Raw genomic sequence first — 26,439 nt, 5'->3', positions numbered from 1 at the left:
GAAGGAATACAGTGCATTATTGAAACCTGACCCTCTGGAAGAGAGGGAGCTGCTGGCCTTGGAAGGCGTTTTTCTTAAAAAAAACTTACTAACGCCCTTGTCACGGGAAGAATTTAGCCCTGGCATAACCCGGGGAGAGAGAGGAGAGCACGGACACTCCTACTGCCTCCGCCACCGGCAGAGCCCAGGATGGCCAGGAGCGCCGCCCCGGGGCGGTGGGAGCCCAGCCCGGAGGCGGCCCGGCCCCGGGAGGCAGGGCTACGGCCGCCCGCCCCCTCGCCCTGCCCCCGCCCCCCGCCCGGCACCCCCGCGCTGCCTGACACGGCTCCGCCGGCGGCCCCGAGCGGCGACCGCGGCACCGGCACCGGGTGAGTGGCGGCGGGCGGGAGCGGTCGGGGGCGCCGCCCCGGCGGCGGCCGTGCTCCCACCCCTCCACGCCGGGGGCAGGGAGGCGCTGCCCGGGCAGTGGGCGCGGCTCGCTGGCCCGGGCGAGGCCCCTTCCCGGCTTCCTGCGCGGGTGGCGGCGGGAGTCGGATCCCGGTGGGGTGTGGGAAGGGGACCGCGCTCTGCTCCCGGCGCGGCCCCTCCGAGGAGCCATCGGTGTCTGCGAGGGGAGAGTCGGCGCGGTGGGTGACAGATGTGTGAGCGTTCGCAGCGGTTCGGCGCCCGCCTACCAAATAAGGAGAAGTTTAGCTTTCACACCACGTAGTGAAAAACCACGCTGGCTTCCAGCGGCGTATTGGCGTCAGAAATATTACAGTCTAATAGTTGTCATGCACTTTTGATAGGTGGTGTGTTGAGTCGTTGACAGTATAAAATAAAGATTTAAGTATTGCGATACTTACTTCTCTACTTCCTTACTCCTTGCGTAGCCACACTTCTCTCAGAAGTTTTGCCCAAATAATATAGAATTAATTTTTTTTCATTCTAAATACTGCTATTTAAATTGATGGTATACGTGCATGAGGGAAAATAATATTAAATTAATGTGAACTTAAAACAGCTAAAAGTAAAAAAGAGCCTTTAAAATGAAAAGGACATCTTTAAAGAGAAGCTAATTATGCTACTGTGATGACCAATATTAAAATTGGCAGTCTGACAAATTAATAATTAGTGTAAGCTTTCTAGTACATGGGTCGTATTTCCTTGGTGATGTGCGACAATCTCTTTAGGGCTGAGTTAAACAAAATCTAGGAGTTCACCTAAGGCAATTGGAGCTCTGGATAGTTGCTGTTACCACGTGTTAGGGATGAAACAGTAGTTTGAAAGGGGCTTTGCCCAAAACCCGTGCTGATAGTTAAGCTTGCTCAGTTTCGCATGTTAAAAAGACAGATTTTTTGCAAGTGAATTTGGGATCTAAAAATCAGGCTCTGTTGCAAAGGGGTTTTTTGCTCTTTGGATAAATTGTAAGGGGTTATTGTAAGAGGTGGAAATATGTCACTTTTACCTATTTTAACTCAATAAAAAAAGAAAGGAGGGGAAGCTCTTATGAAGAGTTTGTGATGCATCCAGTTGTCAGTTTTTTAACTCCACTTACGTACCAGTGCAGAACACTGGCTTCTTGAACAATAGAGTGGGTGTCGGTGCTCAATGAGCACCTTTTAGACAGTGCTCAGCTCCAGAAGCTCTCAATGGTTTTTGTTCCAGGCTGCATTGTTGGCATTTGATGCTTTGCTTTGTCTGTGAGGCCCAGTTTCTTGTGCTAACCTCAATGCCAAAGATTTTGCTTAAGGAGTTCAACATCTAAAGGTTTCATTGTGTTGGTGCTGCTTTGCACAGCTCAGATCACAAAACACCTTTCAGGTGTCTGCAGTTTTTAACCTTGGACACTTTGTAGCCAAATAGCGTTTTGTATGACTTCGGTGTTGCCCGGTGCTGAGCTGTGTATGGCTAAACTGTTGCAAGGCATCAGTGTACACTGGTGAAAATTGCTGTGTTTCACAGCCAAGAGGTGTCCCGGAAATATTTGGCAGTTCCTTGGGATCACTATGAATGAAAATAAATGTTGACTGCCTTAGATTACTTGCATAGTTTGGATCAGTTCTGCTCTTAGTAGCACATATGCAGGAACTGCTGTCCTTTCAGACGTTGTGTGTGTAGACCTGCTGTAACTGGCTGGATGTCTGCAGTATCTTGCCAGCATATGTGGAAAGCTGTGGTATGATTTAAAAAACCAAATCTACCACATATCCCAGAGAGGAATTTAAAGGCAAATGTTCCATTTTAATTGAGGCTGTTGGCAGAAAGTTGCAAACCCCTGAAGACCTGTGGCGTTAAAGAGTTGCTCTGACTCTGTGGCAGTTTAAGCTCATTCTTCATAACAAGCAAGGTTCCTCCTCCTTGACCTTCCCACATCTTTCATGTTTTGAGATACATTCTAAACACAAATGTAAGGAGCACACCAAGATTGCAGTTTCTGTTCACCTTCCCTCAAATGTGGAGGTGCAGAGGTTCTTTATCTGTTCAAGACTAAAATCTTATATTATCCTGTAGTCATGTGTTTCCAGGCTACTCGGATTTACGAAGTGTGACATTCCTAAAGAACAGAGAACAGGCCAGAACAGTGCAAAGGATATTTACAGGATTCCTAATAACTTCGTAAAAATTTATTTTACTTGTAGGCCACAATGAACGTGGAACATGAAATCAGCCTCTTAGTGGAGGAGATTCGGCGGCTGGGAACCAAAAGTAAGTATTGTAACATCTCTGACTGTACAGATGTAGTCATGTCATAGATGCATACATGTATATGACATATATTTCATACAGATGTAGTCATGTTATATCAACCTATGAACCTGGCAGATTTAATTAAGCAGGCTCAGGTAAACTGAAAACTTGCATATGCACTTAATGTTGGACTGTCTGGTACTACCTGTGTCCCATCCTTTAAAGTAGTTCTGTTATGAAGTTAAACATTTAAGCCTCTGCAGCAGGGAGGATGTAGGCCTGAAATCCTGCTCCCACTAAAATCACCAGGAGTATTGGTTTTCAATACTCACTATAGTGATCACAGAAGAAAGTTGCACCTTCTCCTTCCACCTCCTTCCTTGGTAACTTCTGTACTTCAAAATTCATACACTTCAATTCTGTTCATGACTGTATTATTTGGAAGAAATTGATCTGTATGCCTAAAACTAATCCAGGAGTTATAGGTGTAGTCTTAACCTTCCTTAATCTTGCGTAGAAGGTAGCCTTTTCTCTTAAGATTGTTTTTTATTGCTAAAACTCCTCTTTCCTTACAATTTTTTATGCAGTTTGTGGATGCTTTATCTGCTCATATATGGCAGTTCTAATGTCATTTGTTCAGTTCCAGTAGTTTTTCGAAACCTAGAGAGATATATATGCCATGTTTTGTATGACTGCATCTTCTTTTTAGGAGTAACTTCACTAACCTTAACATATATTTTAAAATTCTTGCTTTGCATGAGAAATGAGTTCACACTGCAGCCTTTTCAATGTGAACCTCAAATACTAATGAGTGAAATAAAAATGTGAAAAAATATTTAATGTTTGGTTTAGATTTAGGTAGAAGCAGCAGGGAATTGGACTTGATACTTATGGGTCTCTTTCAAATTGAGATAATCTAGGATTCTAGGGTTTTAATTATTTAAAACTAATTTCCTCCTTGTGCTTTGAAGAGGTTCAGTAGCCTGTGCTTCTCATACATTTCAGAAAGCCATCAGTAAAAGTAAACATAGCAGATATGTGGTCCTTAATATGAGTCTTTAGAAGAAAACGGAAAGTTATACCACGCAGGAGTTCTGCCTACCGTTTATCATCAGCATTTATAATATGTTCCCCAATAAATTGGGAGACACAATGGGATTTACTTTCAATGTTCTGACTGTGTCACCTTGTTTCCCCAGCAATCTCCTAACTAAAAGGAAATCTGCATGTGTTTTCACATTACATCTTTGATTTAGATGCTGATGGACAAGTGAGTGTGAAATTTGGTGTGCTGTTTGCTGATGAAAAGTGTGCCAACCTCTTTGAAGCCCTGGTGGGAACTCTTAAGGCTGCAAAACGACGGAAGATTGTCACTTATCAAGGAGAGCTACTTTTACAAGGTGTTCATGACAACGTGGATATCATGCTGCTGCAGGACTGATGCAGTGTTTCAGCTATGCATTAATGGAATTGTTTGAAATGGTGACTTTCCATATCCTCTGAATAAGGCTGATCATTCTATGGTGTTTTGATGTATTTTATATACCTTTATAGCCAAAAGAAAACTGTCCTATTTTGGAAAACATTCCCTTTTGTAAGTCTTCCTAAAATGGTACTGTATGTGAGTAAGGTAAAAGGTGCCAGATCTTTTTCTCTCTTTTTTTTTTTTTAATTTTTTTTTTTTTAAATCTCAGGTAATTCTCTCAAATGTCTAGTGGTTATTTTCAACATAAGAAGAATGGAACTGGTAATTTAATGTTTACAGATCAAAATGTGCCATGAAAGTATAAAATAAAAGCACATACTTAAATTTGTGTAATTCTTATGGCTTTGGTTTCTCTTCTTATTTGTAATCTGAAATGAAAACAAACTGAATTCCTGCAAGGAACATATTTAGGCAACTGTACAGAAAGCATGGCATTGAGATAGAAATAATTTTGCATCATGATTCAATAGAAGAATGACCATCCTTTAGAGTGACCAGATTGTGCACAAAAAGGCATGAATGTTAGATGTACCTCATTCGTCTCTGGCAGTGTCATATGCTTTCATTTTCTTATCCTCTAGACTTTTCAAGGAAGTGGGTGAGGAGCTCCCTGAATGCTTTCATGTGGTATTAACCAGAAGTTAGTACAGCAGCTTCAGATTGTGATTACTTTCCTCAAAGAAATCATACTTTTTCTAAATCACTGCAGGCAGAAAGTAAGAGGGGAAAGGAAAAAGCTCTTTCAATTGTTTTCTAGCTTACTGCTAATTCTTCTTAGCAGGTAAAAATGCTCTCTCCAGTAGGGAGAAAGAGTTGTTGCATGAGGGAAGCAGCAGTGGGTGAGTAAACTGCTTACTGCTCTTTGCTTACACTGTACAGCTGCAGCGTTATGCAAGTGCAAAATGCTTGAAAAATGTGTCCTTTTTTCCAGATACAGGAAAAGCATGCACAGTTATGGAATTTCTACAAAGCTGTGTCATTCCAGCTGCCATCCCTTTCATCTTTGTTTGTTCTGCTTCACACAACAGGAAGACAACTTAGATCCTGTATGCAAACAGATCTGGGCTGCCTCTGCCTGTGCTGGCCCCGGGATCTGGAGAGCAGGGAAGTGATACGCAGAGAAACTTGAGCTGTCTGGATCTAAGCCAGCTGGAGTGGAGAAGTAGAGCAGGAGCTCAGCACAGCTTACTGGCTCCAGTGCTCTGTCACTCCGATGCAGCAATGCTGCTTCCAGACCTGAGCTGGCAAGTGCCTGCACCCCTGCACTCCAAAGGCAGAAAGAAAGGGGACAGACACCCAGGCCTTCAGCTGGAGGGGTGAGACCAGACAGCTCTGTATTACCAGATAACCACAGTCTTCTGCTTCTGTTTTGTCGAAAGCCTGAGTCATTGTCTGGGTTCATAGGGTAGCCTGAGTATGCTGACTGATTTTTTTTGTGATTGTCTGACATGCCAGTTTTGGTACAGAGGGCACCAACCTGCCCCAATCAGGATGTAGTTCTCTGTACAGGCTCGTGACAGTTCTTAAAACGCTGAAGGTGGCTCAGCCTTGAAAATTTAGTGAAAACAAAACAACCAAATGAGTAAGTGTAAGGCTCAGTGCTGAGTTGGAGTTGAGATGGGACTATGAAGAGACCTTTATGTATCTCATTTAAGATTTATCTTAGCAATACTAATAAAAGTGCTCAAGGCTTCTGGGAGCATAGAAAGAGACAGAGTAACTTGGCATTAAAACAAATCTGTAACAATCGGAGAAGAATGTGACTTGTGTACTGCCTGAGGGAGTTCAGATTCATTTTTCCTCTGCTTCTGAAAGCAGAAGAATAAAATTAACAAGGATGTATATCCAAGAATTGTCCTCAGTACAAAGTTTAATGTATCTTCTGGCTTCAGAATTGTGTAGGGTTCTTCACTTCAGGTTAATATACAGGCACTGTTGATTTATTTTCCAATTTTTTTTTCCGAGAAAATCAAATACTCACGTTTCTTCACATGGATGGGATCACACATCTGTTAAGGAAATAATTACCACAGCAAATGGCCTGGACATGAGATGCAGTTCCTGGAGCACTTGACACAATAGTAGAAGGGCTGACTCTAGGGAAAGCATTACTTATTTCTGTAAACAGTAGTACAATCAGCAGTCCCCTGTGATGGGTTCCTTCAGCCATGGGTCTGAAGGAGATCTGTAGGTCAGTCAGGAGCACCAGTGATTCCAAAATAGAAAGTAATTCTCCTGACTGTGAGGAAGTAGGAGGAATCAGAGATCTTTTGTAACAGCATAAGAGGTGTCAGTAGAGCTGTTACCTGCATGTGATAATGCTGGGAAATTAGCAAAAGTATAGCTTAGTTAATTCAGACTCTATAAGATCCGAGAGCATGGTGGAACCTTGAAGAGAGGTTAGATGAGCTCCAGGCAAATCTGGCTGGTAAAATGTAAGATGCTATCAGTGCGTGTCTTCAGCTGGGACTGTTAAAAGTAACTGATTGAGTGGAGTGTGTGCACTTACCTCACCTCAGCTGTTTCCGTGCAAAATGCAGTGACTGGAGGTAAACATGCTTTTCAAAGCAGTTTTGACTAAGCTGTGAAGGTGCTGAGGTGCAGGTCATCATAACTGCTTGTGAGAGGTGGTGACATCTTAAACTTTGCAGCTATTTCTCCTATGAGCATAGTTCTTTTGCTGGGAGCATGAGCAAAGCAAGGGTTGAAATGTACGTGACACTATCTTTTACATGCGTCTCTCATGTTGGAATGAAGTTTGAAAATGAATATTGTGTTTTGCTTGTTTCTCATCTCTCGTCCAGAGATTTGCTGGAGGTATTCTTTCTGCTTCAAGGGATTTCTCTTCGTGACAGCAATGTCACTTTTGCCATTCATAGCTTTGTAAAGCTGATTATCTTTGCCACAAAAAAACACTTGAAGGAAAGAACAAGAGTAAGAGGAGCAGGAAATTCTTACATGCTGAAAACTTATTATATTGCCACTGATATTAGTGGTTTTATTTAAAGTTACTTGAATGTTGTAGGAACAAGCTGAGATTCTCCTCTACTCGAGCAGCACAAAATGCTAAGTATGTTTAAACAGTTGCAGAGCATTTGCCAAGGAGACACAATATGAACCAATAATTATCACAGGACTGGCCTTAGGGCTCCATATTAAAACGTTAACCCATAATGTTATCTTTGTATCACCTCCACCTAATATAAAAACAAGTCCTAAACATTTGTTCCATACTCTGCAGCATAATCGATGTTCAGCATTACTTGAAAATCCTGTCTGATAACTGTATTATGGGAATCATGCTTTCAAGGACTTAAAAAACCCCAAGGTGTTTTTTTGGAAGCTGGAAAAGTCAGTAATTTTGCAAAATTCATGTTCTTGTTCATGTCCTTCTTGAGAAAGTATGGGACATTTGGTCTGTTACGGATCTTTTTGTCTGATGTGTAAGAAAATGATTCATTCCAAAGTCAGCCACAAAAGGTAGAACTAAATATGAACAAAGCAACTTGAAGGAAACTGAGCTCCTAGACCAAAAAAAGGTGTTTCAGTTCTCTGACAGTTGTTTGGAGCTGGTGATCTGACTAGACTGAAGAATAGGAGTTTGGTGGCCCGGAGTCATATTTAAGCCTGGATACTTTTAGGACCAAAGTCAGTGTGACATACTTTGTTTTGAAACCCAAGAGATGATGATATATGCCAGAATACTAGGGGGTGGGGAGGGGGGCATTCTGCTTTCCTACAGATCAGTTAATGTTTTACTTTGTAAACTGCCTATTAAGCTTATGCAAAAGGTTTGACTTAGGTGGACTTGGATCTACCAGAGTACCTTGCAAACATCACATACTTGAATTTAAGTATTCCAACGCCACGGAAGGTACCTGCAATGCAATTATTTCCATGGTTGTATCTTGACTTCTGTGTGAACTGCTACACAGTGCTGAAGTCCTGATGAATGGTGGTGTCTTCCACTGCTGTTGACTATCTTTTTTTTTTCTCTAAGAAAACTGAAAACAGATATCCAAGAAAATCATACTGTGCTCCAAAATACAAGTTTATAAAGGAAGCTTTTTAGAACATTAGCTGCAGAGACAGAGCAAGGCCTCTTCACTCATAAAGACCTGGCAGTAATACATCTTCTATTACCAAAGCTTCACAAAAGACCTAATTCTGCAAGATATAGATATTAATTATTCTAACATGATATTCTGTGGCACTTAGCAGACTTAGCAAAGACCAGAAAATGCAGATCACTATATTCCCATGCAAACATAATTGTCATTTTACTGAGTGTTTCCCCACTCAGAAAAAAAATAGGTTTTAAATACCTGTTATACCAATCCATACACATATTATGCATATACAATTACATGGTCCATACAATTTTTCTCTCTGGAGAACAGCTTTAAGCATGGCAAGGTGGCAGCAAAACTCTTAGTGTCACTCAGCTTACAGTGGTTGTGCAGGAATAAGCTCCAAAAAGGAGCAAGATGATGGACATAATGCTGCTGTATTTGTGAAAATGCTGTACTAGAAAATGCTCAGGTATAACTCTAAGCATTTCTCTGAAAGGACATTTCATCTGGATTTGATTTGACAAGACTTTGGAGAGTGTTTGTAGGTCGTGCTGCTCCCTCTCTAGGTTACCAGACTGCTATTTAACCTCACCGAGTCGCCCAGGTGGTCTGGCAGAGATAAGCATAATCTGCAATGACATCTAGGCTACACCACAAGATAATGCTGCGTCTGGTGCATTATTCAAAATACCTGCCAGCAGACTAGCTTCAGCTGCTTAAATGTGCATCTACAGTGCATTTCTGGCTAAAGCTGTACACAGAATGGCAGAACTAAACTGAACTGCCACCCTCAGGAAAACTTTATTGGAATAATTTCACATTAGGGCAGTTTATGTAACTAGATCCTAGAAACACTGCTTTCTAGAAACACTGTCAAGCACTTATCCTCAACTAACCCATTCAACTTATTTTTAAAACAGAAGTACCTGGAAATTTTGACCATACAGATTCCTGGAAATCATTGGACTGGAGCAGTTCTTCAACCTGCTCTTGATTTTTTTGAGAATGCCATTTCAGATCAAAATGCTGAAGAGATCTTTCCTTGAAAATCAAATCCTTAGGAGATCTAAATTGATATAGGTGCTGGCTCTTAGAGCAAAGGTAGATCACTGTTTCTTAACATCACCTGTAACATCAACAGTCTTGACTAGGATCCTGCCTGCGTGTATTGGAGAGTACTAATCGGTACTTTTGTCCTTGTCCTTTACTCTGGTACATAATAAATGCACTGAAGGGAACAGTTTGGGTCTTTTACATAAGCTTAATAGACAGTTTACAAAGTAAAAAATTAACTGATCTGTAGGAAAGCAGAACGCTCCCTCCCCACCCCCCAGTATTCTGTCCATAGGGATCAGCACACACGTCTTAAGTCCACCAGGATCTTGTGCTGGGAAGCAGGGACACTGAGTAGTCCTCAGCTTTATACAAAAATGTCTGATTTTCTCCTTAAGCATCCACTAAGAGACTTTTTATGATCTTGGCGAATGGTTCTGGCTTGAAGAGAATGGGAGCATCAGCAGCAGGTGGGCGCAGGTTGCTGCCAGGCCCCTGCATGGCACATGGTGTGCCAAAAAACATGTCAGCAGGTGAGGAGAAATCACTACATAAAAAACTGTGCCTCAGACTCCTTGGGAAGCTGGTTTGCACTTTTGTGTCAAGCAACATCAAGGCTGAATGGTTTGCTCAGAGCCAAGAGTGGGATTCCCTAACCTGCATCTTTGTGGTGTGGAATACAATGCCGCTCTGTGTGCTTACATTTGTATTGTGTTACATTTAAGCAAGCCCAGCCAGCTGGCCTGATAGTGGGGAAGTGTCATAATGGGACTTCTCAGAATTGTTCTCTTCTCTATAAACACTTTTGGCAGTTTATAGAATCACAGAATATTTCTAGTTGGAAGGCACCTTTAAGTTTGAAGCACACATCAGCTTGGTTTCCTCTCAAACACCTTGTATAGTGAGAAAAATAGCTCCCAATCATGCTTGGAACCCCATTCAGAGGTGTGCACCCTAGTAAGGGTCTTGACAGCTTTGTTGACATTACTGAACACATCTTGTCTTAGAAGTATAACAATATGTGGCCCAGAAACGGAAGGGTTAAAAAATGGCAATACTGCAGTCCCACTGCCATTACTAAGTTTAGGCCTGTATGCAATGTGCTTCCCTTACATTTTTAAAGCAGCCAAAGACAGCAGGGTTTGCACTTCGATGTAAAAGTGAAACCTTCCCCTCTGCAATCTGCAGCCTGCGCACCAGCAGGATGTTGTGGTGGGTGACAGCCAGGGGTGAAACACTTCTGCAGAAAAGGAAACAAAACCAATCCATGTCAGCAGAAGCAAGAGGGAGTAAACGGTATAAACAGTGCAAACTAAATGATACTGGAAATTTTTGCTTTATGGCAATCCAGACTGCTAGTCATCATGCAAGCACATATTTTAAATTGCTATGTTGATAATCTCTATTTTAAACAAAAAAAGAAACATCACTGAAACTGTCTAGAAAACTCCTAACTTGAGCCATACCTTGCAAGCTGTGTTACTGTCAAGTCTCATGTAAATCTCATTTACTCTCCTGTAAATGTAAGAAACAAAACTAATAATCTTTGCATTATTAGTTACAGATGATGGCAATGATCTTGGCCAGCTAGTGATGTCTTGAGAGTATGCAGACAGTTGGCACTTTATCTATTTATAATTTTTAAAATGGCAGTGCCATCCCTTCACTCCCACTCCACTTCTCCCACATACACTCAGCATTTTATGAGTCAGGCTGCAAAAATATCAAGAGGCTGATGCAAAAATTAGATTTTGGAAAGTTCTTTTTTAAAGAAGGCTTGAGGTGCTTTTTCTTTGCTTTCCTTATTTTCTGGCTGTGAATGGGTCATATTTCCAAGCCTTGTACTGTCTGCAGTACAAGGACAATGTTTTCATTAAATCTAAAATCTGAGAGCATTGTATGATTAAGGCGAGGCCATGAAAGAAATAAATATTTTTACACCAGATTTCTAAGAATGCTTTTGTATTTCGTAGAATCTTTATTTTTGCAAACATCTATAAATCAATGGGATGGTTCACATGAGATCAAGCCATGTATTAGGCTGTGGCTATAGAAGCAAGAGGGCAGTCATGAAAATCATGAGTCTTATCACTGCGTTCAGTACTTATGCATGTTTCCATCCTCAGCACAGGTAGTACACATCAGGCCATTCAGGCATAACATCATGATCCTGTGGCTTCATAACTACAGTAGTTAGGGATACCATACCATTAACTAGACGATACCAAGGCCACAGCTTGGACATACAATCATACTCTAGACACATTTGTCTCATGAGAGAGGTTTATATTACTGTCTTCACCCATTAGCATTATGTTTCAGGTTTAAAGGTTCACTGGGGTAGTAGAGATGTGAAGGCTGCTGAGTGACCTGGTCTCCTGGTTGCTGGAAGGCAGCAATCCTGGGGGACAAGTCCAGAATAAAACTCCTGAGTAAACCTGATGTTCTGCTGGGTGCTCAGCCCAGTCCTGCCCATGATTGTGAGGAGGGGCTCTGCTCCGGGGACACTGTTGTCTCTACTGTGGGTACAGCCACGTAGCTCCTCCTCATAGGAGGCCCATAGGGTGAGGGGTGGGCATGAGGCGTTCACCTTCTGCCTCTGAGATGTGCCTTTTGGGGTGACTATCCAACAGAGTGATATCTCTGAGCCTGTTGGAGAAGGAAAAGTGTGAGTTTGTGTCTCTGTAACACCAGCAGTCCATTTTACAGGTATCTATATTTTTTGTTTTACTTTGTGGCTCTAGGGTATGCCCAAGCAGCATAACCCTACTTGTTATACTGCGAAACATCTCCATCTTTGCATAATGGGCAGACAAAATAGCCTTTTGAATTCTTAGCCCATAAATCCCAGAAAAATCTCTCATAAAGGCATCTGATCACAGAGCCCATCCCTGTGGCTTTCCAGGTAGCACCAGGGCTTTTTGGTGGAAACTCTCCAATGTAAGTATTGTACTTTGAATTTGTGCAGTTATGTGTGGGGTACAGCACAGGCTGAAGGCCATGCTGGATGTGCAGCATGGCACAGCACAGGCCCAAGACTGCTCAGGTTAGCTGTGGAGTGGATGACTGATTCCCTGATGCACAGCAGTCACAACGCAGGTGAACTTAGTTGATTCCTTAACGCTACTCCTTGGCTCACTTCTGAAACGAAGTCATTTAATGTACCAGAGAAAATGGGAAATAAAATTGGGGAAGTACTTTCTGTTGTTTTCAAATAGAGTAACTTGTCTTTGTGGGAACTTGGGTATGTCATGTATTGGAGTGGACTTTACCTTAAAAACTGTCCCAAGGGGAATTTTGCCAAATACACATTTTCTAATAAGTAAGAACTGTATTGTATCACATAGGATATTAACAGGTACTTAATCCTACTGGGTGTCATGTTCTGTTTCTGTGCCTTCCACTTCTTACAAAGCGTTGGTCTTTTCTGATTTCCAGAGCTGCCAGACACTCTAATGTTGGCCCATGTTATACTGACCCACACATTTTCTTTTCTGCTCTGTTGTGTCTGAACTGCCGATTCACTGTCCAGGGAGCAGACTGTGGGAGCTGTGGTTACAATCAGGGAGGAAGTGTGTAGCAGTGGCAGAGACATGACTGAGTTTCGTTTTGTAATGTTCACTTGCTTTATTCCAAAAGACATGCTCTCTCCTGTAGTCTCTTGCCTTTCCTTTTTGCAGAAGTTTCATTTCCTACATGGTGGAGCAAATGAAGCAAGGATCCTCATTAATTCCCAATCTTGCTTCTTTTTCTTATTGCTGTTCTCACTATATGACAAGATCCCTGTGAGAAAATAAAAGGAATAACATTTAATTAAAGGTTATCTTTCATTGTACATACACTAGGATCCAAATTAAGGTGCCATGAAAGGTGTAATTTATAATTCTAGAATGTTTAAACTCAGTCTAGAACATATTATATAAATGCTGTATGATGAACATATATACTTATTGATAAGCATTATCTCCATGTTGATAAGCATTTTTACATATGAGTCTTCCATGACGAAGATGGATAAGCAGGGTCTCACTCTGGATCCCTGTAGGAGTTGTTCTTGGTAGCATACTCTATCCTCCCTCTTCACAAAGGGCTCATGCTCTGTTATTCTGGCAGGATATTGGTGGGGCAAATGCAGATGGCAGAAGGACTGCAGCAACCTAAAAAATCCTGTTTGTCATCCGAGCTTGAATGGAACTCCATGGAAGGCAGGCAGCAAACTTGTCACCACTCTCCCCTCCAGACTTGCAAGGGCTTGCTATGAGGCAGAGGTAGCACTGAGCTCCTCCAGAAAAGGTCAGATATCTTTTGCAATAGCAAAGACTAATCAAGCTAAATATGTAACTCCTCACAACCTGCACACAGAAGTTCAGTTTGCTCTCTCATATCATTCTTACTGCTGATCTAAGTCATGGCAAAAGGCAGGGAAACTTTTTCAGAAGAATGATTTTGGCATGCTTAGAAATTTGGTAAACTTAGAAATGTGTTTAATTCTTTTTTTGTGGATACACAATGGCTTTTAGAAGCAAGTGTAATGTTTAAACACATGCCATTTGATCCCATGTCACTAATTACATCTTACTGAGCATCACCAATTGACAGCTGTTTGTTCCTAAATCCTTTTTTTAGAGATTTCCTTTCTTAACATTTCCTATTAGCACAGTACTAGGTCTCAGACAGTGGAAGTCTTGCATAAATAATATAGAAACTGAATGAAAGCTGTGTTTTCCCTTTGGTCCTCAAGAATGCCTATGAGCAAGGTTAGAGGATGATAGTATTTTCCTACTCTCCAGCTGATGTTGCCCGTAGGAATGAAGCTGGTGTTCTTCCAGTCTTTTTTCACTTTCATTTTATGTAACTTCCACAATTTTGTGAGTGTCCTTCATCTTTCTATCTTATTTCTGCTTATTATAGCAAGACAATCTCATGGAAGCAAGAAAATTTTATCTCCAGCTTCTTTCTCCTTGCAGAAGAGAGCATTTGTTCATTGTGCCTTTTCACAATGATGGCAAAATGATGTACAATTATTACTAGATTAGAAAAGGTGTTTGTGCTCAGTTTGCACAACAGCAGGTGATTACATCAAGTGTAAACTGCTGTATGATTAGGCCCAGTGTTTCTAAATATATGCAGAGCTACAAAGGGTAAGTTATATTGGAAGTTTTCCAGCAGAAAGTATTTGATCTTACAGCTTGTACTTTGATGTTTGTGGAATATGTTTCAATCAGAGCTGTAAGATTGGGCTTAACATATTCAAAGCAGTTTGAATCTTTCAAGATCATGTCTTTTTTCCATTTCCAAACCCAATGGCTTCAAATCATCACATTCCACCACAGCTGAAATGATTTATAAGTCTTAGTGCTGCAAACTGCAGTCTTCCAACCTGGAACTCTCTCCACAAAACATTAATGTTCCCCAATGATTTCAAATCACTTTGCACACTGTAAAAAGAGCTAGGCAATTTAACACCCTTAAAAACTCCCTGTGTTTGGCAGAGATTTGTATTTAAATCCTAGGCATGTAGAAAACCAGGCTGATACAAACCACAAGATGTATTATTTTGTACCTTTGAACGTGAAAGGTATTTCCCAAGTTTTTTTGCTCTGTTAGTCAGCTAAACGTGTCAGAGTCAGTAAAATTACTCTCTGCCTCTTAAACTTCAGCAAGTTCTTGTAAAACAAGCCAAGAAAACTGGTGGGATTTTTTTGGCATAAAATGCAAACTTATATTATGCTTTCCTAAACTACATACTGTTTCTCACTACTGTTTCTTCTGTCCTTTATCTTCTCCATAGACTCTACAGAACCTCCTGTTCAGCGTGGGGCATTGTTTATATAGACAAGAGGGTGGCTCTGAGACCATACAAAGAAGATCGAAAGCTGCATTCAAGGATTAGAGTAAATCTGTTGGATTTCTTCCTCCTCTTCCCTTTCTATGATCTGGTAAAATGAGGGGACTTAGAGTAACAGCATGTGAGGTGGGATCAGTGGGTGCTTATGTGTTGGTTGGAAGCAGATGGGCCTTCCAGATTAGTTGCCAGTGGATACAAAAGTATTTGCACAGGTGGAGTAAGAACAGTCCAGTGTGGGAATTCTCCTGGTTTGTGGGTTTTTTTGTGGTTTTTTTTGTTTGTTTGTTTGCTTGTTTTTTTGGGGTTTTTAATGCAGAACAGTCTATCCTACTTTCTGGAAAGAAAAGGCCAGGGCTTACTGCCTTCCCTAACAAGTTGCAAGCACAAAATCTGTCCCCTCTACCCTTATGCACATAAATACTACCTTCACTCATGCTGGTTTTGTCTGGAGATGAACTGCTTCAGCTGGTTCAAATTCTTTTCTCTTCCTCATGTTCCTTTTGCTCTGCACTTTTGTTTCCCCATACAGCTGAAGTCCCTGCTGGTATTTTGGATAACTAGAATTTTGTCACTGACCTGGTAATGTCCACAGAGACCTAACCTTTGTTATTAGCCCTCCTGAATGTAAGTGCCAAAATCTGTGTGTTTGCCTTATCTCATCAAACTGGAACCAAATTCTGGTGTCAGCACATTGCTGCCACAGCGCTCAGTCAGTCCCCTTCAAGGCTATAATGAAGGGCAATAGCAGCCATGGACAATACTTGTGGTGCAAAGTGCAAAGGTTCTTTGATAAAAGGATTCCTTCCTGAGTATGTGACTAGGGGATTTCAGCAAAAACCCTGAGAGCAAACAAGCTGAACCACATAGTTCTTTTATAGCACAGAGAATTACTGATGTGTTAGTAGGATAAATCAGATGTCAGCTCTCCCAGAGCACCAGGTTTGGCCAAGCATATTATTTTCTCTGCTAAGTTTGATGTTGTGTTTTTTAAATTTATTTACTTATTTATTACATTTTCTTTCTTTGTCCTGTAGCGAAAGGTCTGCAAACTGAACCATACCTGCATGCTTATATCAATCTCATGGTCCTACAAGCAGAGTCTGTAAGATGAACTGAGCCATAACTACAGGAGCAAGAAATTTGTATTGGTTTGCCTTCAAAAGGAACAGTCAGCTATGGGACCTGTGAAGCACTTACTGTTATGCCTCTGAGTTTAAGGAAAGTCCAGGCTGTTGGTTTTATTTTTTAAGGAGAATCTTTCTGTATTTGTATGCACACATAAGAAATGTTGAAAATTAAATGAAAGTGAAACATTAGCTGTTCTTCAAAGCTTGTCACTGTTATTTGTTGTGCCTGCTATTTTGCTACTATAGCAGCAACCAGAATCCTCTAGAAATACTGTATAGGGCTCCTTAAAGACCTCAATTCATCTCAACAAAGAAAGAACAAGTTACAAGAAGCCAAAAGTTAAGAAGTTCTATGTGCTCCTCATAAAGAAGGAGCATGCTGGATACCATGACAGGTTGACTGCCACCTTCCTCTGCTCCAGAGGAGCTAACTTGAGTCTGACTCTGAAAGAGAGCAGTTGTGTTGCCTGAGGGGGGGCAGGATAGCATACTAGAAAGTTTGGATAGCTGTTTCCCAGTCCTGGCACTGGCCCCAGCTCTTTCTGTGGCTTGTTTTTCCTGTATGTAAGGTAAGGGTTTCAGTATTTACTTACTTGACAAGGTGAAATGATGATTAATTTGTCTTGGTTTTTGCAGTCTGATGTACAGAGTGCAATTAGTTGCAATGTGTGCACACATCATCCCCCGGGCAGGCCACCTTCAGGCTGTTCTGCCCAGCACTAGCATGAATCCCAGCAGGAGTAGCTGCTTTCAACTCCTCCTGAACCAGGGAGGGAGGTGCCTGGATTTTCCCTTCCTCAGTCCCACACGAAGCTGATTGTTTGCCTTCCACCTGAAGGTTTAGTGCAGGTGTGGGCGTTAACCATTCCCCAGCTTCTGGGCTGGCCCTGTGTGTGGTGATGAAGATCCAGTGTATGTGAGCTGGCAGTCATAGGTGGCCAATTGCATTATAGATTGCCCAGAAATATCACCCTTATCCTTCAGTCAGGACAATGCCTCCCATGAAGACAAATTTCAATCTAATTGTAACAATATTCTTTGAGTATAATGAGACATAACGCAAAAAGATTGTGATGACAACAATATAAATCAGCACAGCAGTTAATGGGAACACCGCACAGGCCATTCACGCATACGCTTCCATTAACTGGTCTTAGTTCTGTGACTTCATTTTTTTTCCTGTTTCACTGTAAAGGATTTGCAGGTCTGGATATTAAATCTATCTGAGTTTTGTAACAGAGAAGTGAACAACACTGCAATCTAAATTTAAACTCAATAACTGACAGCCTACTCTTTCTGATTAGAGAAAAAAAAAAAAAGGTCATCTCTTCCAAGAAACTTCACCTCTTCTCAGTGTTTCCAAAGACTGAATATCACCTTCACTCTCTCTGCCCTTTTCATCATGCGCCTGGGGCTATACTCCATAAATTCTCTATGGATTCACTAGAATTGCTAGAGCTTGTGGCATTGCTACAGGTTCCAATGCCAGCTTCTCTTTTCTGTAATGCAGAGGTCTATAGTACAGAAAAGAGGGAAAGAGCTTTAATGATCTACTCCAGAGCCCCCAGTCCTACTTGGAGATATCAAGGAATGATGGTAAATTAGATAATGAAAAAGACCTCAATTTTTTTTCTTCTTCCTGGCTCATAGAAGATTTTTCTCTGCTAGAAATTACATATATACTACAAGTTCGTTATTATAATTTACACTGAGTTCATGCATTTTTCCTGGTGTGAAGCTCTGTGATACTCAACCCACTTTTATTTTGAGAGTTGAAAAAGACTTCGTACAGCAAGAAGAGAGCTTTCAATCTGTGACAGGAATGGCACTGAGGTTAAGTCTGGCAGCAACGGCTGTGCCAAGTAGAGATGCTGTTGGCATTTCTGTACCACCTTTGTGTACTTTATCACCTTTACCCATCCCCATTCTGCCCACATCATCCCAACTATTACTTGTGGCAGAAGTGTATTGAGTTGTTACCTAATGGAGTCTGCTCCTGAAAATCACAGATCTCAGATGTTCATAGCAGCAGCCGGACCCAGACTAATAAGTGCCCTCACATCAAGGGTATTTTTCTGTGGTGAAGCAAGTACATTGGGTGTTCTCTTATCTTCTCCTTTCTGAGTTTTCAGATTGCCCTGAAAGCTTTTTTTTAACTTTTCATTGAAATTATCTGAGGCCCCTGTTAATTTGATGCTGCAGCCAGCAGTGGGGACTTTGAGAGACCTCAGGTTGCAATACCCACTGCCTGGATTGTGACTCCATACAAGCAGCCCAGGAGGACCCAAGAGGGAGTAGGTAAAGCCAAGCATATGTTAGGGTGTGCATAAGCACAGGGAAGATGGTGCTGGGAATATCTCCTGGGATCTTGCTGTTCGGAGCACTGACAGTTGGCCATGCCAGACCCCCTTCTGAGCAGCTGTCTCCAGCTTGCTGGTTTCTGCCTTGTTCAAGGAAGCAAAGTCTTGTGCATTGTAAACAACTGGAGCTGTGTCAAAGACACCCACCTCTCTTATCATTACTCTTCCTAACAGAAAATTACTACAGAACCTTGAATTTTGGCTAAGCATTAAGGTTAAAACGCAAAAAGTAGAGAAACGCTAAAATACACAAAGTATGCCTGGTTCTCTTCAGGCATCCTGCAAGATTAATTTTCTATTTCTCCTTACCCCCTGCCTGAGGCACCACATTGTCTATAATGCAGGATTCGCTTGGGAATGTACTTTGTCTTGGAAGTGATCCTTGGTATTTCTGATTATTTTTTTTCCCCTGGGAACTTGTCATTTGCGGGAAATATTAATGATTTCTGAGTTTGACATGATATGGGCCAAAGCTGAAAATGAAAATAGAAAACAAAGATATTGTCCTTGAGCTGGGATTATGGCCTTTTCAGACAGCTTCATCTAACTAGAACACTCCTGAAAAACTGTATGCATTTTTTGTATCATTTCAGGATAGCACTATGAGGTTCTTAGAAGTTGCTTTGTAAATGCATAATGCCAATAATTTTTCAGTGTAAAGCTTGCTTTTATCCATGGATTTCAAGGCATTTTACAAGGGACAGCCATATCATGATCCCATCATTCTAATGAACATGAGATTTTAAACTAGAGAGAATGATTTGCTCAATATCATACCATAAGTGTGTGGAATTGCTAGGAAGAGAAGGCAGATCTCCTGGAAGAAAAGTCAATATTCACAAAAAATAGGCAGCAGTCCCTATCCCTGTATCTCAGCATGAACTGAAAGTTTCATTGGCTATGTACACAGTTTTGAGTCACTAATACAGAGTCTATTGGAATTGAAGCTATTTCTGAGTGACCTCTCTCAAAGCTTGCAGTTTCATTTATTCATGGGGTTTAGTACTGTATTTACAGCATCCCATTTGTCTTGTTTTGTTGGCCTTTAAAACAAAATGGACTATTCTGCAGACCTGAGTCTGTGCAAAGAATGATACACTATTGGCAGATAAAACTGGGAAAATATGAAAAAACTAAGCTCCCTTTGGCATCTACTGACTCAAGTTGGATTAGTACAGAGTGAAAGGTCAAAGTACTGGCAAATTCCTTCTCTCAGCTGGGGGGAAGTGAGCAGAAATCTCAGAAGCAGAAAGTACATTCTTCAATGGGGAATTTTGATGGATAATATAAATGAGCTGAGAAAGAGAGGGAGGAAAATCCCATTGATTTAAGTTAAATGTAACAGCCATAGCTATGAGTAGGTTTTGTCTCCATTTCTTAATAATGAAAAAGTATTGAAAGTAAAAGAATTAGTAGAAAATTATTAATTTAAAAACAATTAGTTGAAATAGATCTGTGAATGACATCATCAAGGCTAAGAAAATATTTTCTGAGTTTCTCTTTTTTTTGCATTGTTTTCATACAGCTGCAAGTTACATCTCTTCCTTTCTTACAACATGTCTTGTTCAAAGCAATTTTTAAAAACCTCACAATTAATGTTTTGGTGAACAATCAAACTTGAAACCAGATCCAGAATTTCCATGAAAACCCAGATAGTCTTATTTGCTTTTTAAATGGGAAATGATGGATTTCATGCTTCTGAGAGCAAATGACTGGGACCTGGATCCTCAGTCCAGACTCCTGAGGCCTTGTGACATTTAACAGGCAACTTTTCTCTTCTTTCCTATGCCATCAGTTCATTATGAACTCTTTGTCAGCAGCATCCTCTTCCCTCCCCTTTCCTTACATTTGGGAGTCCATGTAGTAAAAAGACAGAAGCAGCGTTGTCCTAAGACCTCTCAGCTGCATAATACAGACCAAGTCCTTTGGTCACAAGCAGACCCAAGGGAATGGACTCTCTGCTGGCTCTGGGATCTTCATGGGGCTGAAATATACTTCAGGCTCTTCTTTGTCATCCACACATGTTTTTTGTCAGGCACTGGACTTGTGACTGCTATCTCTGGTGACTTAGGTCACGATTTGACCCATATGCTGGAACACAGAGTTCAGTGGACATCAATAGTAGGTGAGCAATTCCCTACCTGACATTATCTAACTGTACCAATCAACATCTCCCATGAATCTGGGGGAAAAATCTAAAAGCTCACACAGACCTATAAGCTATTCTACAACAGATTTAAAGCCTGGAATATGTCTTTCTGTAAAATGTACTTACCCCTCGCTATACTTAGGCATGTTCTCAGAACGATCAGTCTGGATTAGCTCTTAAAATAAAATTAAAGTTGCAGCAGCAGCCATAACAGGGTTGTCACCAGCAGGACCCAGACTTAGTGCATGCTGAAGGGAACAGCTGGTTCATTTCAGAGAAATGAATAGCCAGCTATAGTCCTTGCACCTGGCCGGTACCGGCTCCCACAGCTGGGGATGATAAACAGGGCGACCATGAAATGACTGGTGTATTTTTCTGGAGAGGAATGAATTAAGTAATAATTGTGGCAGAAGTGTATGATGTGTAGGAATTACATACAAAGCAGGTGTCATGAACATGATCTTCCACTTTCCCCCATCAACGAAAGCTTTTTAGCTCTCTTGTCTTAGGGACAGAAAAACATTGGGGAGAGGGTCTTTTCACAACATGGAAAAAAGGGGAATCACCAGACCAGGGAATGCAAATGAGCCTTCCAGACCACTGGACAAGACTCTAATCCTCATTATTCTTTGCAGATGCAGTGGAGATTTTGATTGTTGCTTTTGTTAGCTAAATGCAACTGAGATATGATTTGTACAGGAAGCCCATCTGTTTGTAAGAATGAGGATGATTGGAGAACAGCGAGGCTGAGCTCAGCCTCCCCTGCTGCTTACAGCAGAGGGTGTACGCAATTGTTCCAAACATCGGCGATGTCTTCAGGCATGGAATATGGAATAACTATTATCACCACAAAGGACTTAACCTGGTGACTGGGAAGGGGCAGGTAAGCCTGCTGTACTGGCTGTGCTCAGGAGGCTGAATAAACAAACCTTGTCACTGTGCCTGCAGCCACAGCTGCTCTGGTTCCATAAGAAGGCAATAAGGTCTGGGGCAGTGGGCCTGGGTTTCAGCACAAGGTGAACATCATGCTCATGCTTTGCTCTGGAGTCAGGGCCTTCACCTTTGATCATTAGTGCTCAAACTTCCTTGAGCACAAGGGACTTCATACAGCACCACTTTCCTTAATTTCACATACAGCTCTGCAGTGCTTTGCAGCTTCCCTACCACAGATGTCTAAACCAATCTTCCCATTCGTTTGAGTAATAGCAATTAGTAATAGTGGAACCCATCTCCTGAGATCTCATTATAAATCCCCAAACCCAGGCGTTTACACATAATTAGTGATAGCAGAAGAGACCGATCCCCTGCCTGTCACTCATCCCAGGGATGGCAAGCATATCCCCCCTTACATTTTTGGAAGCTCAATCTAGTTTTTCAAAAGTAAACACCACAACAGTGAAATAAAGACTGCCCCATCCCTTCTCCTTCAACAACTTTTGCTATACCACCTTTCTACAGATGCAGAGAAAACTTGCCTGTGTGTGGCTTGGAGCCTTTGCAGAAAATAGCATCCATTATTCAAAGGATGAGTAACAGCCCACACATTACATGTTGTGTTTCCTTTTTTTTTTGTTAAAAAATACCTGAAAGAAAGGCTAGCAACTTCTTTGCAGTGAACACCCAAGGAGAACTAGAAAAATTCCCAGGTTATGGATAATTTTGTGTTTTGCAGCTTCCCAAAACTCAGGTATTTTTCACAGACACATGATATTCTCTTGGAAAATCTGTGCCCTGCCTGTCATCTCAGCAATAACTATGTGAAATTGATATAATTTTCTTTAACTTCATCATCTACCAACTTCTGAATAGCAGCAGTGAAGGTAAAAAATGCCACCAATTTTCCCTCAGTAGTTGCAAAAGCTGTGAATGTGCTGCTCTGACACCAAAGCTCCCAGGACTTGAAAAATACTTGGCGCTTTGCAAGAGTCTGCATTCAGCCAGTTGTCGCAAATAATTTCTGAGAAGCTCACATTTTCTGATTAAACCACTTTTCCTTGGCAAACTTCACTGGCCAACTGCAATGGTAACAGCCTGTCTGCCATTATTTCATATTAGGGATAGAGAAAGATGCTTCAGGAAACGCAGCTTTTATTGTCTTAAAAGCTGGAAGGATTCACATAACACTACTCAGGAAAAATTATAAGTGACTTCTAGGACAAAGACTCCTTACAGACAGTGGGTTGAAGAGCAGAAGTCACTTCATCTCTTGCTTTCAGAGTTTCAGCCAAAGCCAAACTGCAATACAGATGTTCCCAGGCACTCAGCTAGGGGCTTTACTAACAGAGGATAGGAGGTGAAAGACCACTGTGGCATCAGAGGAAAGTGCAGATGGGAGCCACAGAGAGAGAGGATGAGAGACTTATCTCTCTTCAGAGTGGGTATTTTTGAAAGACAACTAACTGGAGCCCAGATGTGAGTTTTTAGTTGTCTTAAGAAGCTGGGTGAGGCATAACCTGTTATCTGGAGAGATGACGGTAATAGCTAGCAATAAAATAAACCAGTCAAAGTACTCCATTTTGTCTCCCACAAAGGATGTTTCATTTTTATTTCTTGGTTATGGGTAGTTCTGTTTGATCAGCTTGAATCTGGACTTGAATGAACGTTTTACAGTTGTGGAGAACTGCAGAGGTTTGAGTTTTCACTATTTTAATCTAATTCTTTCTTTTTAACCTTAGGCTTACATAAAAGCACCTACATAGAAAGTTCATAATACAGGTTATTTGTATTAAATATTTCTGACAGGAAAATCCCAAAATGATTCACAACATCTTCCCACTAGCTTTCTCTCACACTTTTTGACAGCCATGGAGTGAAATATGTCTCTCTCTGTCAGTAATTTAAGTAAAATGGCACTATTTTATCTACTCCCATCTCTAGTCAATTGAGTCTCTTTTCAGAGTATGTCCCTGATTTCAAGTGTCTAGTCTGTACCTACTAAGAAAGTCTTGTTGGTTCCTATACCATCGTGCTGATCAGGTGCAGTAATTTTTTTCTGTTATTGACATTTTCAAGCTCATTTTTTAACCTCAAAGGAGATTACACCAAGAATGAAATACTGGCCAATACCTGTAAACCCAAAATATATTGCTTAGGGGAATTTTTCTTCTCTGCAGAAAACAGACTTAGTACATTTTCTCAAAATCTCTTGATCCTTTCTATGTGCAGCTCTTTTGAAGTACACAAACGTGATGCTGTTTACGTTACTACAGATGGGTGTTAAGGTGCCTTTTATGTTCCAAATCAAAATTCAGTGAGATTTAACAATTTGTGAACAGCTGCAAATCAAGTATGTAAGGTCGGCTTTCTGACTCTGTTGCTAGGGAAAGAAATAAAATATAAAAAATACAAACAAATAAGAATAAAAGGCTGTGAAAGGTGATGTGCTTTGCTAACATCTTCCTTGTTTGTTTAAGGATTTATCTATTCTGATAAAGGAACTCCTAAGAAAGTATGATAAATGGAAAAGATCTAAGTGTGAACAGAAATCTGGTTCAGTTTTCCAAAATTTGTGTGAATGATGTAACTACTTACCCGACTTCTAAAATAACTAATTTCAGAGTGAAATGGTCACAACTGATCTGTGTAGTATATATAGAAAGAAAAAGAGATACTTACTTTTGAGTTATGAAAGCTTCTGCAAAGGATTGGATTGTGAAGAGAGAATTTGCAGGACCAGTTGGTGTGAACTTGCTGCACTCGTCAGAAAGATATATCTCCAGGACAAGTCCTGGCTGATGATGTGCAGTAAGGACTTGCTTCTATGGGACAGGGAATGGGAAGGCCTTTGTGGAGAGGCTGGTGGAGACCCCTCATGTTTAGGGATCCTCATTACCCCACAACCAACCATGGGTCTAAGTAGGACATGTACAGGGGGACTGTGCCAGCCTCGTTCCCCTGTCAGACCAGGCCAGGGAAATCAGGCAGCATATATGGTAGCATTGGTACTTGCCACACTTGTGGAAGACCTTTTTCACGCACAGAACATTACAGCAGATCTCCATGACTGCTGAAATTGTCGAAAATTACTTGATCTCTGCACTTAATTTCTATGATCTCATCCTGAGAAGGTCTTGCTCACACATGGCACAACCCTTGTAAGAGTGTAAAAACTGAGTGGACATCACTAAGATTTGACCTTCCAAAGCAGGAAGCTTACATTTTGCAAAACTGATGTTTGAGATGTTACACTCCTTTACCCAGCCATGAAAGTTACTCCTCCAGCTCTTCTGATTCATAGTAAGGAGCTGCTGTCTTGGCTCAAACTGACACGTTTAGTCAATTTAGTGTCAAATTTAGTCTGACACACCGCACATACTCTGGACATGAGAATCAGGCCTCTATTTTACATCCATGGGGTTTTCACTGTTTTACAGGAACTTGAAAAGTTTTCCTTGGAGGTCTGATGTTGTTACTGCAGGCAAACACCTTTACTTGCCAGTGAATGAGATAGTAGAAGGGATCCTTTTTTTGTTTTTTTTTTTCTCCTGTGTACACTTAAAGAAGGGTAAAATCTGCTCTTGTCAAAACAAATAGAAGGTTTATAACTGAGGTGGCTGGAATCAAGGTTTGCCTAAACTTGTGGCCTCAGAAATTGGCTATACTTTCTCCATTCCTCTGGTTTCTAAACAGAAGTGCAATTTAGAAGGTTCAAAATTGTGAACCTAAGATAGGCAGGACATTTAGATATGGCAATGCAAGATACTGAAAAGCACACATTTTCAGAAGGTTTCCACGAACACAAGAAACTGCTTTAAAATCTCTCTAAAATGTTGATTTCTGCAAGGAAAGAGACTAGGCTATGTGACTCAAAACTTCTTGTGATAGCTGCTTCAAGACTATTTCAAAATATGGCTGCTAATTTTCTTGCAAAACTAAGGCTCTGGCTTAGGTAGGCCCAGGTACAAGATGATCTGGGATGTACGTGCAGTGTCTCCTTGGAAAAGATTTGGGAACTGTTCCAGTCCATTTGCCCAGTCACTGCAGATAAAACTGTGACTTACAAAATACAGCACCTTCCCATCAGACAGACCTCACTTATTGCACGTTTTGACCCATCCACTTTGACTTGACCTCTAGAGCCCAGACAGCTTAGGCATACTCTTGTCCTCCCAGCCTGGATCAGTCACAGACCACTAACCATAACTCCTCAATTTCTTGCATGCCTGTGTACTTCTTCTGTGAAGAAATCATGGAAGCCTAATCTGCAAGACTTGGAAGAGAAGGAAAAAAAGTTAACCTTTGTGCAAGGAAAAGCTTGCCAAGCTCAGAATAACAGCTCATTCTGGGAGCTGGTCTAATGTTCTTATAATAGGTTGTAATTTTTTATTCCCGAGATGGATAAGCTGGTAGGTAGCAATGTGAGCACACTGCCAGATGGTACTTGTGAGCTGATGCTGCTTGTCAGCCAGGCAAAGGCATGTCACGAGTGCTGCTGTTTTGCAGCTGACAGGCAGCATCTCACATCCCTGGGTGCAGGAATCCCGTGAATATTAGTTACCAATTTTCCGCAGGGCCTCCCCCACTGAGAACTCCTGGGCTCCTGCAGAAAATGAGGCTGCTGCCCCTCCACAAAACCTCTGTAGAGGCTCGGTGCTTCCAGCTCTGCTCCAGGCGCGTGCAGCAGTTTGAATGTCTTCATCCAACTCATATCCTAAAGGTTCGTCCCGTTATCCG

General features: G+C 41.3%; 1 protein-coding gene and 1 long non-coding RNA gene across 2 annotated transcripts; both read left to right on the top strand.

Moving 5' to 3' along the window:
- The first annotated feature begins 329 nt into the window (after positions 1-329).
- Positions 330-4,484, top strand: ABRACL (ABRA C-terminal like). The gene is made up of 3 exons (XM_018077829.2): positions 330-368; positions 2,622-2,688; positions 3,927-4,484. The coding sequence occupies exons 2-3, from the start codon at positions 2,628-2,630 to the stop codon at positions 4,109-4,111; spliced, it is 246 nt and encodes an 81-aa protein (XP_017933318.1). The 5' UTR covers positions 330-368; positions 2,622-2,627; the 3' UTR covers positions 4,112-4,484.
- An 8,673-nt stretch (positions 4,485-13,157) lies between these two features.
- LOC108640638 lies at positions 13,158-16,407 on the top strand. The gene is made up of 3 exons (XR_003916106.1): positions 13,158-13,575; positions 15,074-15,754; positions 16,165-16,407. It is a non-coding gene; the product is annotated as an uncharacterized LOC108640638 (long non-coding RNA).
- The last annotated feature ends 10,032 nt before the right edge of the window (positions 16,408-26,439 follow it).

The sequence above is a fragment of the Manacus vitellinus genome, unplaced genomic scaffold, assembly GCF_001715985.3.
Source record: "Manacus vitellinus isolate BGI_N305 unplaced genomic scaffold, ASM171598v3 scaffold_4_pilon, whole genome shotgun sequence".
Lineage (NCBI taxonomy): Eukaryota > Metazoa > Chordata > Aves > Passeriformes > Pipridae > Manacus > Manacus vitellinus.
Note: the sequence above shows the minus strand (reverse complement) of the source record. Positions and strands in the feature narration are given on the sequence as shown.

Bases quoted from the DNA above. Each gene is read 5' to 3' on its own strand.
- ABRACL (XM_018077829.2), top strand. From the start codon at position 2,628: ATGAACGTGGAACATGAAATCAGCCTCTTAGTGGAGGAGATTCGGCGG. The intron at 2,689-3,926 runs GTAAGTATTGTA...TCTTTGATTTAG, and splicing joins TCGGCGGCTGGGAACCAAAA to ATGCTGATGGACAAGTGAGT.